General features: G+C 46.2%; 1 protein-coding gene across 2 annotated transcripts in view; it reads right to left on the reverse strand.

Annotated features, from left to right (window-relative positions):
- The window catches only part of GSG1L (GSG1 like), a 270,500-nt gene that overhangs the window by 25,170 nt on the left and 224,307 nt on the right, over positions 1-21,023 (reverse strand). For both annotated transcript variants that reach the window (XM_058440849.1, XM_032157186.2), the window contains one exon: positions 12,718-12,885. In XM_058440849.1, the coding sequence (XP_058296832.1) occupies positions 12,718-12,885 (168 nt within the window). The remainder of the gene's footprint in view (positions 1-12,717; positions 12,886-21,023) is intronic.

The raw sequence follows: 21,023 nt of genomic DNA on the forward strand, positions 1-21,023 counted from the left end.
ATCTAAATAAGGTCCTTGAAGGGCTGATGGGGATGCTTGGTGTGAAACAGTGCTCAGAACTGGCATCAGGTGGAACTGGGCACCCCAGACGTGTCACATCCCTCCAGAGGTTGGGGCAGTGGCTCCACTACTCACCAGCCCCGTGACTGGACAAGTCTTGATTTTCTCATCTGATAAATGGGCACATAATGTACCTATTCTTCTGGTTGTTATAAGGATTAAACTAATTAATAATGCAAAGCATGCTGGACAATATAGGGAGATCTAGTCTCTACCAAAAACAAAACAAAAAAAATTACCCAGGTGCTAAGGCTCATGGTGGTAGTCCCAGCTACTTGGGAGGCTGAGGTGGGAGGATCACCCAAGGCTGCTGCAATGGGCTATGATTGCAGCACTGCACTCCAGCCTGGGTGACAGAGCGACACCCTCTCTCAAATAAATAAAACAATAAATAAATGTAAAGCTCAAGCTATTTAGAGCAGTACTGAGAATACTGCCTGGTGCTTGCCATTATTATCATCATATTATTATTACTACTGTCACCAGTGTCATCCTCACCTCTGGGGTCTTTCTGGTCCTGTCACTCTGTGACTGCATATTCAGCCCCACCTCCCAGTTCCAGAGGTGGAAGGTATGAACTACTGTAATGCACTATCCGGTGCCCCCTCCCCAAACACACACTCCTCTCCTCCATTCCAGCGTTTAGAGCTGTCGCTGTCATTGCCTCGGGAAAGAGATATTTTGCAAGAAGCAGAGGAAGGGCTTCAAAGGTATCGAAAACCTCTGGATTCACGGCAGGCAAAACCCACAGGAGGTCACGGCACTGCCCTTTGCCCCAGAAGAGACAGAGTCCCCCAAACTGGGGACAAGGAGCTTCAGAGTAGGAGCTAAGTGTGAGTAGATGCTGTGGTGCCTAGAAAGATGGAAGAGCCCCAGGGAAGGTGACAGTGACAAAGGCACCTGTTCAGACGTGAACAGCACCAGCCCTATTTCACAGATGGGAAAGTTGAAGCGAAGACAGATTCATAACTTTTGCCCGATTTCTTGGTAGCCTGGCTGTCCAATACAAAACAGAGCCCTGTTTCAGTGTTTGTGAACTTCCATGGGGTAAAACGGTGGCTGAACTGAAGGGACCTCTATGACATCACTGAATGTGGAGCTGGGAGGAGATTTGCACAATGGGCCTTCGTGAGCAGTCCTGGTAGCTCCAACTCTGCAGCTGGCTTGTGGCAGCGCTGGGATCTGAGCTTGGATTTATGGTCCCTGGAGCTGGAGCGAGTTTCCACTGTACCCTGTGGACTCCCAGCAGGCAGGGGATTCCCGATCAGCCCCTCCCTGGGCAGGCTTGCACTGTGACGCCCTCATGGAAAGTGGGGCTGGGGACCCTCCATCACTGGCTCTGCCAGAACTGCTGCAGAGGTGTTGGAGGTGACTGTGCCATCCCACAGTCACTGTCCCCAATAGCCCACCATAGTCTGGAGTCTGACAGAGGCTGGGTGTTTGCTCTTTTTAAGAGAAAAGGCGGATGCAGGCAAGTGATGGAGCTGGGAGGCTCTCAGGACACTGAGGGAGGGTTTCGGGGAGGACCAAAACTGATATCTCACTAGGATGCCACATTGTACCTGCCGGTCTGATTCCAGGGCCGAATGTGGCCACAATAGCCAGGGGCATTATCAGGGGGCCTACCAGGCCCCATCTCTGCTGTGGCAGGGGTGGGTGCCATGTGCCCTGGGGCCTCCCCAGCCTCCACTGCCCCTGCTCCAGGCTCTCATCCCCCACCATGTTCTCCAGCCTATATGGTTCCATCTGTGCCATCCTCAAAGCCAGCCCCTCTGTCTCTGGCCCCAGACTGGCTCTGTTTCCCAAATATCCAGCCACTGCCTTGTATGAATTAATAGCCTACATGCTGTGCTTCTGCAACTATCTGTAATAAAGGACTAAGACTCCCCCCACCTCCTTAATTTTCTTCTCTTTTTTAGACATGGGGTCTTGCCCTATTGCCCAGCCTGGAGTGCAGTGGAGCAAGCATAGCTCACTGAAGCCTCTGGTTCATGGGATCAAGTGACCCTCCACCCACCTCGGCCTCCTGAGCAGCTGGAATCATAAGTGTGTGCCAACATGCCTGGCTCCCACTTAATTTTCAATCTGTCTTGAACCAATTTTTTCACAAAAAATAAAAATGAAATGAAAAAAATGCATACAGAAGGCAAGCATGAGTGTCCAGCAATGTCAATTTGTTATGAAAGCTTCCATTTATCTCAATTTCTGTCCTTATATCACGAAGGATGTTTGCAAACGGGCAATGGTCCAGGGACCACACTTTGAGGAGCACTGTTCTGTAAGGCCCTTTTTTCTCCTCTGGTCTCAGCTGGCCACATCCACCTCCTGACCCTATGACTGGGGCTGCACCTGCTCTATCCTCCAGCCCAGTACTTCGCAAATTTAAAGGTGCTCCAAGATCACCCGAGAAGCTTGTTCACATAAAGCCTCTGATTCAGCAGGTCTAAGGTGGGGTCTGAGATTCTGCATTTTGAGCAGGCTTCCAGGTGAGGCCAATGCTGCTGGGCCCAGGCTTTGGCCAGGTGAGGGGCTCAGCCCAGCCCAGGCCTCCCGTCCTCTCCCCATGGTCCTGGTGGCAAATGGCCATGATCAAAGAGCCGGCCACCTCCTTCCCGCCTCTGAAGCTCCCTCCAGCTGGCAGATATTTAAAAGAAAGCATGAGAGTTCAGGGAGTGAACATTCCTTCCAGATGTTCCTTTCAGATGTTCCTCCCACTATCCTTTGATAATTTTTTCACTTCAAGGACCATCTCGTGTTTTCACCTCCCCGTGCACAGGTGCTGGCTGACGATCCGATCACATGAGCCGCATGAAGGCTCTGAATCTCCACGGTGCCATCTCCAGTTTCTGGGCATCACGTTCCTCTCAAGAATGAACGGTGATTTCAAAGGACCTCAACACCGGGTAATGGCGTGCAAGGTGTTACCGAGAAATAAACTTCAAGCAGTGAAGACGGATGAGATGGAGCTGTGATTGAACATGTGTCAGAGGCCAGACATCTAAGAAACAGTCTCAGAGGACAAAGAACACATTGATTTTTAAATAAGCAATTCACAATGGAATGAAAAATGGAATTAAAAGGAATTTTGGGCAAATAAATGACTGCAGGTAGTAAATTAAGATTCCGTAACATCACGTCAAAAGGGTAATTGCAAGTTAGGGGGAAATAAATGGGTTTTTAAGAAAGACTTTTTTTTTCTTTTCCCATTTTCTGAGTAAATATCATCATGATATAAAACATTTGGAAAATAACACAGAAGGAGATAAAGCCACGCGCATGTCAATGCCTTAGCTTGATCTTTACGTGTAATTTACAGTTTTGTCTCCCATTTCTCCAATACTGGGTTTTAAAAAGAGACCTCGGCCAGGCGCGCTGGCTGACGCCTGTAATCCCAGCACTTTGGGAGGCCAAGGCGGGCGGATCACAAGGTCAGGAGTTCAAGACCAGCCTGACCAACAAGGTGAAACCCCGTCTCTACTAAAAATACAAAAAAATTAGCCAGGCGTGGTGGCATGTGCCTGTAATCCCAGCTACTAGAGAGGCTGAGGCAGGAGAATCGCTTAAACCGGGGAGGCAGAGGTTGCAGTGAGCTGAGATCATGCCACTGCACTCCAGCCTGGCAACAGAATGAGACTCTGTCTTAAAAAAAAAAAAAAAAAAAAAAAAAGAGACCTCTAGATATTAACACCTTGAGGTTACACTTTGGTTATTTCTAGAATCGCATGGGTTAGCAATGATTACTTGGCAATACAAATAATCACTGGCATATTGGTGGTCCCCACCCCAAAACCCCATCCCCATCTTTGACAACCCCTAAGGAGTCCCTCCACCCATAAAGGCTCCACCGACAGCATGAAACCTCCAGACCGGACTTGTCTCAGAAGTCCCTTTCAGGACCCAGACGACGCCAGGAGGGAGAACAGACGTGAGGATACCTAAGACGTGATGCTGCCCAGCTTGGCGGAGGAGACGGTGGGGAAGGTGTCAGGCAGGACTCCAGCAGTGAGAAGTGTGGGTCAGAGCTGCAGAGGCCGGAACATGGCCGGGCTGGGGAGCTGTGGACGATCAGGGGATGCTGCGTGAAGGGGAAGGGGCCCGGGGTACACGGTAGGACTCTGAAGTTATGATGAGGAACCGGGTCTTTGTCCTGAGAGCCATGGGAAACCAGTGTTTTAGGCAGAAAGATGGGGGTCCTGTTACCCTGATGACGTTAGCATATTGAGGAGGCATTCCAGCTTCTGGGGTGGAAGTAGATTAGAGGGGACAAAAATGGGTGTGCAAAGATCACGAAGAAAGTTGCTGGATTCACCCAGGTAAGTCCTGTTGCAGCCACAGACTAGGACGATGGAAGTGGAGGCAGAGAAAAGGGAAGGAGATATAAAGAGAAGGCCCTGGGCTTGTGGTGAGCAGGAGGGTCATGGGTGATGAAGAAGCGAGGGGGTCCGTCAGGACTGCAGGTTTCCAGCTTGCACAAGCAGAGCCACTTATGGAGGGAGAGATGGAAATAAGACTGCGTTTGGGGGCGTGAATATCATGAATGAGTCTTGGACATATTGATCTGAGGTGCCTTTGAGAATCCAAGTAGAAACACCAAGGAAGCAACCGCATATGGCATCGGGTGAGGCAGAGCGGATTCTTCTAATGTGGGAGCCCTTGGCCACGTGGCCATGGAGGATGAGGAGCTGCACATCATAGAAGGGAAGACAGCCCTGTAGGAAATCAGAGACGGCGTCGGCGCACAGGACCAGGAGAAGTGGCTGTGGGAGCTGAGGAGAGAGCGATTCGGGAGGAGGGTGGGTGCCGTGCCAGGCTGCCGAAAGCTGCTTCGTGGAGTGAGGGGGTGAGAGCCAGATTGGAGGGGGCTGGACGGTGAGTGGGAGGTGAGGATGTGGAGACAGGCCCTTCACAAAGCTCTCCCACAGCAAACGAGAGAGAACATGGAGCCGTTGGGGCATGCGGTTGACGTGCCCATCCCTGCTTAGCCAATCCCGTGAATGTGTAAGGAGCCAGGTTGAGGTCACCCCTTCCCTGTGCACAAACCACTTTTGTCCATGCTGGTTTCTTGCAGATCTGAGATCTGATGGCTTTGTGTTGGGCTGGGAGTGCAGTGAGTACTGGCATCAAGGAAGGGGGCTTTGGATGGTTCCTACTCCATCTCCTCTCTCTTAGAAGATAAATGCATCCCAGTGATAGACAGATAGCTGCTACCACCAGCCTCCAACCCCAGACACCGTGGGAGGAGAAGAGAGATCAGAGACCCAGGCACAACTCCCACCGAGGCACTCACTCTCAAATCACACCAAGTTGCTTAGATTTTCCTAAATGCGCTTCGTGTGTCGGCCCCTCCTGGCCTTTGCTCGTTCTGTTCCCTGTGCCTGAAATAGCCTCCCTCACCCACTGCCGATCTGTCTGGTGAATGCTGCACGAGTATTGAAAAACTCAGCTCAGGGGTCTCTTCTGTGAAGCCTCTTCTATCCTCTACCTCCCACTGGGACTGGCCCCTCCTGCCTGAAGCCACTTCCAGGAGACTCGATTGTGCCACCCAGTGCACTTTGCTGTGGTGTGAGCAGGGGGCTGCGAACTCAAGTGTTTCAGCCTGTTGTTGCCACGCGGGAACATGGGCCCAGTGTGGCCAGATCTCTGCTTTGTCATGAAAAGCCAAAAACCTTGATTTTTGATTTCTTGTATTTTTTTTTTAGATTCAGGGGCACATGTGCAGATTCATTACATGGGTGCTTTGCATGATGCTGAGGTTGGGCTTCAGTTGATCCCATCACCCAAACCCTGAACATAGTACCCAATAGGTGGTTTTTCAACCCTTGCCTCCCTCCCTGCTCTTGCAGTCCCCAGTGTCTGTTGTTCCCGTCTTTATGTCCATGTGTACCCAACGATTAGCTCCCACTTATAAGTGAGAACATGCCATATTTCTTTTTCTGTTTCTGCAAAACCTTGATATTTTAACATGAAATCTCCTGATTCTTAAAACTCAGCCCAAATTTAAGAATTTTAAAACCACCATGCAAGCTAAACAAAATATATTTGCAGGCTAGATTCTCCAAGGACTACCATTTGCCACTTGCTACAGGCCCCATTTTCAGGCAGGGAGTGTATCTTATTTGCCCTGCACAGAGGGAGGTCTCTAACGGGGGTGGGGAGTGGGGTGAGGGGTGCGGGGGCAGGGAGAGGGGACCCCCAGCTTTGTTTCCAGAAACCTAATTGTATCATTTCATAAAGTCCTCACAACAAAGCCTCAAGGTAGGCATCAGCTCATTTTCCAGCCAGGAAAACTGAAGCTCCAAGAGGTGAAGCGAGTTACCTGGGAACTCACAGCTAGTGAATTGTGAAGTTAATTCCAACCCTGGTCTGTTTCTTCAGGCGTTCCACAAGGGCTGAATGCATGAAGTCAGCCAGGCACTCAAACAGTGTCTGCAACAGGAAGCCTGCATAACTTTCTACTATACTTAACAACAGAATTAATATTGTTTTTTGGGTTTCGTTTGGTTTTTCAAGACAGGTTCTTGTTCTGTCGCCCAGGTGGGAGAGCAGTGGCGCCATCATAGCTCGCTGCAGCCTTGACCCCCCAGACTCAAGTGATCCTCCCACCTCAGCCTCCCTGAGTAACTGGGACCACAGGCACATGCCACCACACCCAGCTAATCTTTTAATTTTTTTGTAGAGACAGGGTCTTGCTATGTTGCCCAGGCTAGTCTCGAGCTCTTGGACTTAAGTGATCTGTCTGCATCAGCCTCCCAAGTGCTAGGACTACAGGCGTGAGCCACCGAGCCTGGCCTAATATTGTTAATAATTAATACCGTAATCGATTGAGCCTCTGTGGTTCTAGGTGCTGGGACAGAGTGGAAACCAGGAAAAGCAGGCTCCCTGCTCTCGTGGAGTGTGCACCGAAATGGGCCAGACATAAACATGAAAATAAATAAACGAGTAATTTCAGAGAGTCCTAAGTGGTACAGAGAGAGGTGCAGGGGTCCCAGGAAGGAAGATCTGCCCTCCCAGAAAGCTCTGGGGACTTCCGTCCCCCACACAGTGCCACGTTCCCAAGTGAGGCGGGTCGTTTGTTTGGCACAACTGAATTCCCTCTGGGATCCAATCCAACAGGTCTCATTTTCTTCCACACATTGTTAAACCAGATCTGAGCATTAAGTATTCAAGAAAGCCCCAATCTGCAAATATTTACCTTTCATTCAGCAGCATCTGACCCTTCCCTCGGGAGGCCCGATTAAAACAAAGGAGGGGACGACAAGCAGGGTGACGCCGGGAGGGTTTAATTCCAGATGTTTCTCAGGGGTGGGGCAGGAATTGGGGGGTGCAGGCTCTCCAACCCAGCAAACCCAACACATGTGCATACTGGCCCTTCCACATGACCATGTGCACATGCATACACACACACACACAAGCACACACACACACGTAATATGCCTTTCTTCGACAGCGCTGAAAACCATTTCAAATCTGCCCAACTGCTCCTCAGCCATGCAATCTGCTCTTGCAGGACGTGGGTGGTGGGGGTGGGGGATGAGAAAGGGACAATTTAATTTCTTCCTGTCCATCAGCCCCCGCAGGGCACCACCTTGTCCCTGGTCTGCAGGAGGACAGCAGGAAAGACTTGGATGAAATGGGCTCCAGAAAAGCCCTCTCCCACAGATGGGAAAGGTGGGGGCGTGAGGGAGCCCATGAGCTCTGTCCCACAGAGTGCACCATCCCAGAAACCCACTCACGGTCTGTCTCTCACCTCACCTGCCCCTCCTACGATGAGTTCCTCAGCCATGGGACTCCCTTTACTCCCATTGTGTGCCCAGGTCCGAGCTCAATACCCAGCAGAGACAATTGATCAAGGCTGAGAGGCCACACAGCACAGGGAGGGACTATGTGGCCTGGGCTTAAATCCCAGCTCTGGCACTTACCAGCTGTGTGACCTGGGGCAAGTCGCCCTCCCTCTCTGTGCCTCAATTTGCCATCTGTAAAATGGGGGTGACAATAACACTTACACCTCAGAGAGGCATCGCAGAAATTAACTGAGTCACATCTAAGGTATTTAGAGGAGGGCCTTATACAGGGCCAGAGAGAATAACGTGATTATCAGCCATGCTTCAAAACACCCTCGCCATCTCCATCCTAAGCTGGTCATGACCAAGCTCATGCTTCACTCTGGGGTCTGGCGACGGCATTAGGAGCAGAAGGGACAGGAACTCACACACGCAAAGCCCTCCATGTGCCAGGCACTGGGTGCAGCATGTCACATGGGTTTTCAAATTTGAGTATCCCTGAGACACTAAGAGCTCTGGACTCTCCCATCCTGGGTCATAGGAAACAGGCTCAGAGGGGCTCAGTGCCTCACCCCAAATTACATAGTAGCAAAGAGATAGACTTGGAAAACTCACTCCAAACCCCTGCTCTTTCCACAGCACCCTATGTCCCCCATGGAGGAGAAGGAAACCTGGGCACGTGGGGCCATGGATTGCCCGCCCTTGAGTCCCTGGCTGCGGCTCCAAGGACACTGACCACTGTAAGATGTCAGCCCTGCATCTGAGCCATCCTGCAAACCTATGCAGACATCTATGTGCTCCGAGCTCTTTGTAGAGAAGGCACAAAAAAAAAAAAGAAAAAAAGGAAAAGAAATAGAACAGCCTGGCTAAGCTAAAATGCTCTCCTCAGAGGGGAAGGGAAATAAAATTTGATGAACCTCTGCATAATGTTCAAGTTATGAATGTGTAAAGTGATATTCTGCACATATGCTGGGAAGAATTCATCCTGGGGCTGAGCTGTTAGGAGCCATTGGAACTGGGGCACTAGCAAACAGCAGCTTTTTCTTGATGGGGTATGGAGAAGTCTTGTCTTCTGCCTCAGCAAAATGAGGTGCGTTTCACCCACAGATGCCCAAGGAGGCGAATCTCCGTAGCAGGGGTGGCAACCGACCGCAGTGCTAATGGGGCAGCTTTGGACATCTGGCTGGTTATGTGTCTACTGCAAACACTTGCTGAGTGCCCACTCCGGGCCCTGTGCCATGCTGGGCATTGCCACCATCCACAGCCTGGGACGAGACGAGCCGCATGCCAGGTTAGCCGGATCTTCCTGGCCACTGCTGCCCGGCCCGGGACTGAACACCTGACCTACACCGAGCAATCACATCCTCTCTCCTGGGGCTTTGGCATGGAAGTGCCGGCGCGCTGAATCAGCGAGATGATGGTGGAGATGGAAATAAAAGAGCATGAGGGAGCCAGGGCTGAGGCCTCCAAAGACAAGAGTCCAGTCAATCACCAGAAAACCCCGAATGAGCTCCTAGTAGGCGCCTGGCCCAATTCTAGGCACCTGGTCCACAGTGGGAAACAAGATGGCACAGGTCTTCTATCCCAGAGCTCACAGTCTGCAAACTGGCAAACAAATAAAGAAAATCCTGGCAGGTTGTATCAGGTGCTACGAAAAAATAGAAATGGTGCCAGCCGTACTGGCTCATGCCTGTAATCCCAGCACTTTGGGAGGCTGAGGTCAGAGGATTGCTTGAGGCTAGGAGCTTGAGGCCATCTGGGGCAACCCATAGCAAGATCCCTATCTTTACTAAAAATGAAAAAATTAGCCAGTCGTGGTGGCACATGTTACTTGGGAGGCCAAGGTGGGAGGACCACTTAAGCCCAGGAGGTCGAGGCTGCAGTGAGCTGTGCTTGTGTCACTGTACTCAGTCTGGGTTACTGATATGGTTTAGCTGTGTCCACCAAATCTCATCTTGAATTGGAGTTCCCATAATCCTCATCTGTCATGGGAGGGATCCAGTGGGAGGTAATTGAATCATAGGGACAGCTACCCATGAGATCTAATGGCTTTATAAGGGGCTTTTCCCCGCTTTGCTCGGCACTTCTCCTTGCTGCAGCCATGTGAAGAGGGACGTGTTTCCTTCCCCTTCTGCCATGCTTGTAAGTTTCCTGAGGCCTCCCCAGCCCTTCTAAACTGTGAGTCAATTAAATCTCTTTCCTTGATAAATTACCTAGTCTCAGTTGTGTCTTTTTTAGCAGTATGAGAATGGACTAATACAGCAACAGAGTGAGACCCTGTCTCCAAAACATAAAAAATAGCAATGGGCTAGAGTATCTAGGATAAGGCTGTGGGGAGTGTGTGTTTAGACCCAGTGATTAGGAGAAGCCTCACGGAAGCATCCCGTGGCACAGTAAGTAGAAAGGTCCCAAGGTGGGGATGCACTTGGAGTGCCCGAGGGATGGAAAGGAGGCTGATGTGGCTGGGGAAAGACACAGTGGCAGGCTGAGAGAGGGGCCTGTTACAGTCAGGGTACCTGTGTGGGCCTCCCCATCCCATGCGCTGCCATGCTTCTCTTCTGACTGAAGCCCTCCCAAGTGCCCCACAGAGAGTCCAACTCCTCAATGCTGCCCCACCCTGCAACCTCCTGTCCCCTTCCTCCTCCTCGGCCTCTGCTGAGCTCTGAGGATGTGCAGCGATGCCTTCCCTGCCACTGAAAGGCGTTAATGCCCGTCTCCTTCAGCTCCCCCAGAAGTAGGCCCTGTGATAAGGATTTGGGTACAGGTAGTTTTCTTGAGGGGAGGCAGTCCCAGGAACTATGGGTAGGGAAGAGGGGAAGTGTGACAGGGAAGGGACGGAGCCAGTAGAGGATGTGATAAAGGCTTATCCCTGCTAAGGGCACCTGGAGACCAGTCCCATGGCAGAGTGTGCCCCAGGCCATTTTGCACCCAAGGGTGGAAAGTTGGGTCTTCATCCAACACCCACCAACTCCTGACAGCATCAGTCTCCTGGGCATTCCAGTAAGCCCCACGTGTTGGGCAAAGCAGATTCTGGGGTCAGAGAGGGTCCTCAAGGCTGAGAGTCACATGGACTTGTGAGAAGCCCCCAGCCTGCACATGAACTGTGAGTACTGAGCAGATCTGTCCAGGGCATAACAGCACCTGCATGGGCTCGAGCAGCTGCCTGAGTTAAATCCTGGGGCTGCCTCTTGAATCTGGGTGGCCTGATCCTGAGGCACTGCCAGCTCTGATTTTCTTCATTCTAGGAAACAGCCACGCAGACCTGGGCCCAACTCCCCCTCCATCACTGTGCAATCTTACATAAATGTCTTATCTTCTCTGAGCCTCAGTTTTCCTCATCTGTAAAATGGGGCTAATAGTCCTAACTGCATAGTGAAGTCTTAAGGATGAAATGAAATTCCGGGGCACAGGGCCTGGCACATAACTTGTGCTCCATAAATGGCAGTTATGATGGTTGACTCTGACCTAGGGCTGCTGTTCTATATCCCCTCTCTCAAGAGGAGAGACTGGAAGCATAGGGACCCCAGGCCAGATCGGCCATTCGTGGGTACCTCTAGGTACTGCTACTGATTGGGATAGGCCTGGGAGGCAGACAGAGCTCAGAGAGAGTAACAGCCTGTGATTCTGCAAGCCCTACCACAAACACAGGCACAGCAGCTCTAAGGATGTGGGCTGAGTTAAAGAGGGCAGCAGCCCCTGACAGCCCAGAAGAGACTGGAGCGGCTAGCAGGGTGTAGGTTGGCACTAGGTTGGACAGTGGTAGTGGTAGCTGGCCCATAAGAGCAGTTCTGGGTGGAGCCAGGAGAGCAGTACAGAGTGAGGTGGATATAGCAGCAACAATGAACTCATCCCTTGGAGGAAAGCCTCAGAAATTTCTGGTTTCAGGCTGCTAATGCTCTCTCTGATGGCTTCATCAGAAGAAGGTGTCTGGGAGGAGTTCTGCCTAAGGATATCTCCAACTTCTAAACTCCTGAAATTCATCCAGCCAGCCTTCTGCCTGTCTGTCCTTCCACTCATATCTACTCATCTATACCTCTGCCTACTTACTTATCAATCCATTCATCCAACCATTCATCCATCTACCCATCCACCCACTCACCATTCCATCCATCCATCCATCCATCCATCCATCTACCTACCCATCCACCAACACACCTATCCATCCATCCATCCATCCACCTACCCGTCTGTCCACTTGTCCATCCATCCACTTACCTATCCACCCTATCCACCCAATCATCCATCCATCCATCCATCCATCCATCCATCCATCCATCCCCTAATCCATCCACTCACTCACCTATTCATCCATCCATTCATCCAGTCATCCATCTACCTACCCATCCACCCACTCACCTGTCCAGCCATCTATCTATCCATCTACCCACCCACTGTTTATTGTCACCTCCTCTAATCCCAGCTGGACCCTGAAGACTTGGGTGATTACATGAAGTTCCCGACATTGAGAAGCCATCCTCCTCCTGCAGCCATCACCAGTCCCACAATTGGGTCCTCTTTTCACTCAATGCCATGACAGAGCCCAAGAAGGAAACCTTGGTTCAGCTTCTTTATCTCTTTATCATGGTTCCAAGAAGCATAAGACCTAATGGTAAATGCTCAAACTTGGTTCCCTTCTGGGTTTCTAGTGCTTTGATCACATAAGCCCAAGGCAACCTCATGACCCACAAAACATTAAAATATCCCAGAAATTCTGACATAGTGGCGTCCAAACTCTGCCTTCTTCCACCTCCCCCCTCCATAACCCCTCTGTCATACCTTTCATTCCAGTTTTTGACTGGGTCCCGGTGGCCACTGAGGCCAGGCCGTGAGCTTTAGAGTCCCCGTGGTGGCCAGAGATAACCCCCTGTGCACTGACCTCTCCCGGAAGTACTTGATGGCCTCAGGGTCTATGAAGGTCGGCTCTTCCCGGTAGCCCTGCTCAAAGACCTTGCGCTTGTGCCGGAACTCAATGACCGTCTTGGTGTAGGAGTTGAGCGTGGTGACAGAGGCTGCCATGCAGCAGGTAAAGGAGCCCCACGCCAGGCTGCCAAGAGATCAGGAGAGAGATGCATTCATGAGGGTGGGCAAGGGACAGGAAAAATCCCACACCCACCAAACATTCATTCATCCCTGCACGGCTGCCTTTTCTTCTGGTACATAAGTAGGTACTGCCATAGAGAAGGATAAGACTTGGTCCCTGCCCCACTCACAGTCTGGGAGACAGAGAATTATCTGCACATTGTGATGCATATGTAACAGAGTTCATTATGGGGAGATAAGAAGAGAGTGAATCATTCTGTCCAAGGGGGCCGGCATCAAGGAAAGTTACCCAAAATACAGCGACACTTATGCTCAGTCTGGTAAGAAGAGTGAGAGTTGGCCAGGGGAAAGGGCATTCCAGGAGAAGGAATAGTGTGTACAAAGGCATGGAGGCATCAGACAGCAGGGAATGTTCTACAGACTGTGGGAGGTTTGGGGAGCAGAAGTGAGGATGCATGAGAAGAGTAGCTGGAGTTGGTGATGGAGAAGGAGATGGGGGCAGACACCCTAAAAGCTCATTTTTTATGAAAGTTAAGTTACCTTTGTTCATGTATGACCCTGGGAAAGATGCCAACCCTTTCTGTTTCACATTCCTCATGACTTTTTTTTTAAAGACAGGGATTCGCTCTGTTGCCCAGGCTGAAGTGCAATTGTGCGATCATAGCTTACTGCAGCCTCAACTTCCTGAGCTCAAGTGATCCTCCTGCCTCAGCCTCCCAAATTACTGGGATTATAGGTATGTGCCACTGCTCCCAGCACCTCCTCACATTCATTGTAATGGACAACAGCACTACCTCATAGGGTTGTTACAAGGATTAAAGGAGACGATCCACTGAAACCATCTTAGAATAGTGTCCGGCATATAGTAGGCACTCAAGAAAGTCTTGCTGTCATTATTATCATTAATATTAACATCCTCACTACCCACTTCCATATGACTTGGTTTGTAAACTCTCCCCGAGAGATGAGGTTATAATGAATGACCTGCTTGGCTCTGTCCTCCACAACTTTCTCTACAGCTGGGACTCTTGGCAGCCCTCACTTGATGTACATGCTGAGCCCAGCCCAAACCTGGATAATTTGTCCTATCCACACTTGGAAAGGTAGGAAGGGTGGGGTATAGTGAGGAGACTCAGCTGACCCAGTTCCAGATCTAGAAATGGGCTGTCTGTTTCCTCTGATCAAGACTATGCATTCAACGTTTAGTACCAGGAGTGGGGTACCTGCCTGGCCTCAGTTACCTCTGGCCTGGTTCCTGGATCCCTGTTCTTCAGTCTCTGCCTTGGTAACTGGTTTCCTCCAAATCAGGGACTCAGTTTTGCTGTTCCAACCCTGCATTGCCTGGGAGCTTCAGGCCTCCCCTGCTGCCAGCCCACCCAGCTGGTTTCTGAACATCATCACCCCCCTGCATTCCCCATGGTCAATGAAGCCCACTGCCTGCACCCACTGCTTTTCCCTTTGACAGCCCCTGAGCACCCCAGAAGGAAAGCAAGGAAAGAAATCTGAGGACTCAGCCTTTCTCAAAGGGATCCTCAAAAGGACCATCTATTTCCCTTAACACCAAATCCATTGATAGAGTTCCCGTTTCTTTCATGATAAAGAGCTGATGTAGATCTTCCAGAAGCCCTGAGTGTCTGTAATAGACAGTTTTAGGATATCAGCCCCACCCCTCTAAGAGCTTCCCTGTCCATCAAAGTGTTCAGCATGTGACTCACCACCCCCCACCATTCATAGATGACTGGACAAGGGCTGACCATCTGGCCAAAGCTGGTCCAATCAGATACTCTCTCCTGAGCAACAAAGCTGAAGATTCTACTTCACACTGGGATGTCTCTTTATACTAGCATGATGGAAACTCAGAACCCGAGGGTAGAGAATGAACAAGTAGGCTTTTTCTGGATTCCATGAGTATGGAGTATGTTGGTTTTGCCTGCTCAGTAGCCATTCTTCCTTTTGGTAACCACACTCCAATTCTGTTAAGGGATCACTCCTTCCTTCTTCTCAGGCCATTTGGTTTGTGTGGGGCTGGCCCCAACCCCCAACATCCATGTGAGCACATGACCTCGGCTTGGCTAATGAAAATGCTGCTTTTCTCTGGCAATAGTAATTGGTTGGGAGGTGGGCACGTGACCCAAGTCAGGTTCATGAGACTCGACCCCTGGACTTGGCTGAAGCTACTGGAAACAAAGCTCATCTTTCTTCTGTGGTGCTAAGCTGATGGGATTTGAGCCAGGAGTTGCTGGGGACCCTTTCGCCACCACCCAGCCTGAGAATGAAATTGACCCAAAAGAAAGCAGAGCCATGAAAAGCGGCTGGATCCCTGAGCTGAAGCCATTATCCCTGAACTTTTCAATCATGGAAGTCTCAATTTCTTTTTTTTTTTTCCTTGACTTTTTTTTCTACCCTGAAGCCAGTTTGAATTGAGTTTTGGTCATTGGGAACCAAAGTTATTATACATTTAGTTGCTATAAATTCTCTTCTTTTGCATGAGTTAGCTTCGACATGAATTTCTAGTCTTTATAGCCAAGGATCCTAAGGGTGACCAAGTCTGACTCAACCCTGATGGCCCAGTCAGGGGACAGAGCAGGGGATTCTCAAACTAAAGTCCTGAGCAAAGAAAAATATCTTGCAGGAGTGGTGGAGTCCAATGACTGAGTGTGTGGAGGGAGCTTCCCTGGGGAGAGTGGGGGTTTGCTAGAGCCCAGGGGCCCCAGAAACAGATGCTATGGAGTGGAGCAGAGACAGACAGGCAATGGCTGGACAGGCACAAAGTCAGACTGTGCTAGAAGAAAAGCCTACATCCCCGCATTTCCATGTACTTTACATGCAAGATCTTTTTTCAAATAACATGTCACCCTGAGCTTGATTCCTCAGGCTCTCCACATCCCAGCCCTATGGTCTCTTTTCCACTCCTCAAAAAACTCAAAGCTCATTCTCAACCCTACCTCCCCCATTGCCTTCCCTCCCTGTGGAATCCCTGGACTTGCTACTTTCCAAGCTTTACCCAGGCTCTTTGCCCAGCTGGTCCCTTCTCACCTGTGAATGTCACCCCTTCCTCAGTGGGCATTTTCTGTCTACCATCTCTAAGAAGCCCTCTCTCCGTCATTCTGTATCACATGCCCCTGTTTAGTTTCATCTCAGCCCTCATCACATCCTGTGATTCTTTTTATCTTTTTTCCTCTCATTTATTTACTCTTGTTTTTCAATTAAATTTTTCCTTTTGAGATAATTACAGATTCAAAAACAGCTGTAAGAAATGATATAGAGAAAGAACCCATGTACCCTTTAGCCGGTTTCCCCCAATGGTAAACTCTTGCAAAACTAGTGTAATATGATATTACAATATTACAATATCACAAGCAGGATATTGACATTGATACAGTCAAACTACAGACCAAGGATCTCTTCTGTGCCATTTATAGCTACAGCCACTTCCCTCCTGACCTCCCACAAATCCTGAAAGCCACCTGTTCTTCATTTCAATAATTTTACCTCTTCAAGTATTTTACATAAATAAAATCATACAGGAGTATGTATGGGATTGGCTTTTTTTCACCCAACATAATTATCTGGGGCATCATCCAAGTTGTTATGTGCATCAATTTGTTCCTTTATATTGCTAAATACAGTATTCCTGCCAGCAATGTATGAGTTTCTCCACATCCTCACCAGAATTTGGTGGTGTCACTATTTTTTATTTTAGCTATTCTGATAAATGCGTAATAATATCTCATTGTGGCTTTAATTTGCACTTCCATAACAGCTAATGAGGTTGAACAACTTTTCATTTGTTTATTTGCTACCTGTGTATCCTCTTTGGCAAAATGTCTATTGGTGTTTTCTGCCCACTTTCTAACTGGATTGTTTTGTTGTTGTTTACTATTGGGGTTTTAGAGGTCTTTATATATCCTAGAGATTAGTTCTTTGTCAGAAATGTGGTTTACAAATATATTCTCTTAGTATATAGCTTTCTCTTCAACCTCTTAATAGGGTCTCTTGTGGACCAAATGTATTTAGTTTTGATGAATTACAATTAATCCATTTTTCCTTTTATGTGTTTGATATCAAATATAAGAACTTTTCGCCTAGCCCTAGATTCCAAAGATTTTCTCTTATTTTTCTAAAAGTTTTACAGTTTTACATTTTATACTTAAATCTGTGATCCATTTTAAATTAATTTTTGCAAGTGGTATGCAATTTAAAGTAAGGCTGATTGTTTATTTTTGCCAGTCAATGTCCAATAGCTCCAGCACCATTTGCTGAAAAGGCCATTCCCTGCCTGCCCCACCCCTGCCACTACCACACACCCACACACAGTGAACTGAGTTGTACCTTTGTCAAAAATTAGTTGGGCGTATCTGTATTGGTCTATTTCTGAGTTCTCTATTTTTTTTTTTTTCATTGATCTATGTGCCTATCCTTCCACTAATATCACACAGTCTGGATTATTGTAGCTATACAATAAATTTTGAAATTGAGTACTCTAATTCATCCTGCCTTATTCTTCTTTTTCAAAATTGTTTTAGAAATTCTAATTCCTTTGCCTTTCCATATAAATTTTAGAATACTTTTCTCTATATCTATAAGAAATTTGATGTCTTCGCTATATATTGAGTGTTCTGATCCATTAACATAGTATATCTACCCATTTATTTAGATCTTCCTTGATTTCTTTCATTGGTATTTTTCTGTGGTTTACAGTTTTCAGTGTACAAGTCCTGTACGTGTTTTGTTAGATTTATGTCTATTTCACTTTTTTAGTATAAATGATATATATTTTTAATTTTTTTGTCCAAATGTTCATTGCTAGTTTATAAAAATACAATTGATTTTGTATTTTTATCTTCTATCCTAAGACAACACTAAACTTATTTATTAGGTCTAGGCATTTTTTTTGGTAGATTCCTTGAATTTGTCTACACAGATAATCATAACATCCACAAATAGTTATATTTTATTTATATTACAATCTGTATACCTTTTATTTTCTTTTCATGTCTTATGTCTTGCACGTCTTTTATGTCTTATTTCTAGTTAGAACTTCCAGCACTATGTTGAATAATAATGGTGTTCTCAATCTTAGAGAGAAAACAGTCTTTCAACATTAAGTATAATGTTAGCTGTAGATGTTTTGTAGATGGTCTTTATCAAGTTGAGGAAGTTCCCCTTTACTCTGAATTTTCTGAGAGTTTTTTAAAAAGTATGAATCAATGTTGAATTGTGTCAAATGCTTTTTCTGTATCAGTTAATATGGTCATGTGATTTTTTTTCTTCTTTAGGCTGTTAATATGGTGAATGACACTGACTGATTTTTCAAATATTGAAGCAGTCATAATCCCTAGAATAAGCCCCACTTATCATGATGTATAATTATTTTTATATATTGCTGACTTCTATGTGCTATTGTTTTGCTAAGGATTTTTGCATCTATATTCATGGGGTCTATTAGTCTGCGGTTCTTTGCACTATCTTTGGTTTTAGTAACAGGGTAATGTTAGCTTCATAAAGTGAATTGCAAAGCTTTCTCTTCTCTTCTATTTTCTGAAAAAAAAAAGTGCTAATTCTTATTTAAATATTTGGTGGAATGTTCCAGTAAAACCATCTGGACCTGGAGATTTCTGTTTTGAAAGTTTTTATTTATAAACTAAATTTCCTTAGTAGTTATAGGGATATTCAAATTACTTATTTCACATTTGGTAAATTGTGGCAGTTTGTGCTGTTAGAAAAACTGATCTATTTCATCCAGGCTGTCAAAGTTATGTGTGTAGAGTTGTTTGTAGTATGATCTTACTATATTTTTGATGTCCTCAAAGTCTGCAGCAACATCTTCTGTTTCATTCCTGAATTGGCATTTTGTGTCTCTCCTCTGTCAGCTCTCTCTTTCACTCTTGCGAGAGGTTCGTCAATTTTATCTTGTCAAAGAACCAGCTTTTTTGTTTCATTGATTCTATTATTTTTTGTTTTCAATTGTATTGATTTTTGCTCATCTTTCTTCTGCTGGCTTTGGGCTTATTTTGCCCTTCTTTTTCTAGGTTCTTGGGATGAGAGCTGATTTGATTTGAAACATTTCTCAATTAGATCCTATTGGTTGATGATGTTGAGTTCTTTTATATCCTTGGTGATTTTCCATTTGGTTGTTCTATTAATTGTTGAGAAAGCCATATTGAAATCTCTAATTATAGTTGCGAATTTTCCTATTTCTCCCTTCAGCTACATCAATTTTTCCTTTACAGATTTTCGTCTCTGTTGTTTGGTGGATACATATTTAGGATTGCAATGTCTTCTTAGTGGATTGACTCTTTTATCATTATTTAATGTCTATTTCTGGTCATTTTATTTGCCTGAGTCTACTTTATCCAATATTAATATGGCTAATCCTGCTTTCTTTTGATTAATGCTTACATGATAGATGATTTTCATCCTTTTACTTCCAGCCTATATATCTCCTCACACTTGAAGTGAGTTTCTTGTAGACAGCACATAGTTTTGGGTCATATGTTTTAAATCCACTTAGCCAATTTCTGACTTTTAATTAGTGTATTTAAACCATTTACATTTAAAGTGATTATTAATATATTATGGCTTAAGCCTGCCAACTAATTTTGTTCTTTCCTGCTTGTTCCTCTGTTTTTTGTTTCTCTTTTTTTTTTCTTGTGTTCCCTTGGATTTCTCAAACAGTTCTTAGAATTTCATTTTGATTTATCCACAGTTATTTTGGTGCATCTCTGTATATAGCTTTTTTAGTGGTTGCTCTGGGTCTTACATTATATATACATAACTAATCACAGTCTACTGGTGTCAACATTTGAGTAAAGCATAGAAATCTTGGCTCCTTTTGTCACCCTTTACTTTCCTTCATTTATAATTGTCTTAAATATTTCCACTGTATACATTTAGAATCACATCAGACTATATTATGATTTCTGCTTCAACCATCAAATATAATTTAGAAAACTCAAAAGGAGAAGTAAAGTTTTTCTGTCCATTTTTTCATTCATTCTTTCTTATATTCAAAACTTCCCTTTTTAAAATTTCCATTTTGTTTAGAGAACTCCCTTTAGCCTTTCTTTTAGGGTAGGTCTGCTGGCAACAAATTTTCTTAGTTTTTCTTCATCTGAGGATGTCGTGATTTCCCCTTCATTTCTAAAGTATATTTTTGCTGTGTATAGAATTTTAAGTTGATAGTTCTTTTCTTTCAGCATTTTCATTTTCTTTTTCTTTCAAAATGTTGTGCCACTTCCTTCTAGCCTTCATGGTTTCTGATGCAAAATCCACTGTTGCTTGAATTTTTTTCCCTGTAGTTAGGGAGGATGTTATTTTCTCACTGTTTTCATTTTTGTTTTTTTTTTAACTTTAGTTTTTTTTCAAGTTTGACTGTGATGTGTCTTGGTATGGATTTCTTTGAATTTATACTACTTTAGAGATTCATTCAGCTTTTGGTTCTGAAGGTTTATGTCTTTTACAGGATTTGGGAAGTTTTCAGCCATTATTTCTTTCAGTACTTGGTCCAGTCCCAACCTCTTTCTCCTTTTCTTCTGGGACTCCAATGTTATATTTTTGGTTGTAGTTCTAGAGGTCCTTAAGGCTCTGTACATTTTTTTAAGTTTATTTTCTCTCTGTTGTTCAAATTAAATAATTTCTATTGTCCTATCTTCAAGTTCATTGATTCTTTCCTTTGTCCCTTCCATTCTGCTGTTGAGCCCAACCATTGAGCTTTCTATTTTGGTTATTGAATTTTTTAGCTTTAAAATTGCCATTTGGTCCTTCTTTCTATCTTCTACTTCTTTCCTGAGACTTTCTATTTTTCCAAGGGTGTTTGCAACTGCTTGTTGAAGCATTTTTATGATGATTTCTAACATTTCTGTCATTTCAGCATGGATCTATTGATTGTCTTTTTTCGTTCAAGTTGAGATCTTGCTGGTTCTTGGCATGGTACGTGATTTTAATTGCAACCTTGACATCTGGAGTATGTTTTGAGACTCTGGATCTTGTTTAAACTGTCTGCTCTAGTTGGCTTCCTTTCACATCATTCTGGCAAGGTGGCTTTGGCGAGGTGGAGGCTCTGCCCAGTTACTTCCAGGTAGGGGTAGAAGTCTAGGTTTCCCACTGGGCAAGTGTATTAGTCTGTGTAATTTATAAAGG

This window comes from Hylobates moloch, unplaced genomic scaffold (genome assembly GCF_009828535.3).
Source record: "Hylobates moloch isolate HMO894 unplaced genomic scaffold, HMol_V3 SCAFFOLD_6, whole genome shotgun sequence".
Classification (NCBI taxonomy): domain Eukaryota; kingdom Metazoa; phylum Chordata; class Mammalia; order Primates; family Hylobatidae; genus Hylobates; species Hylobates moloch.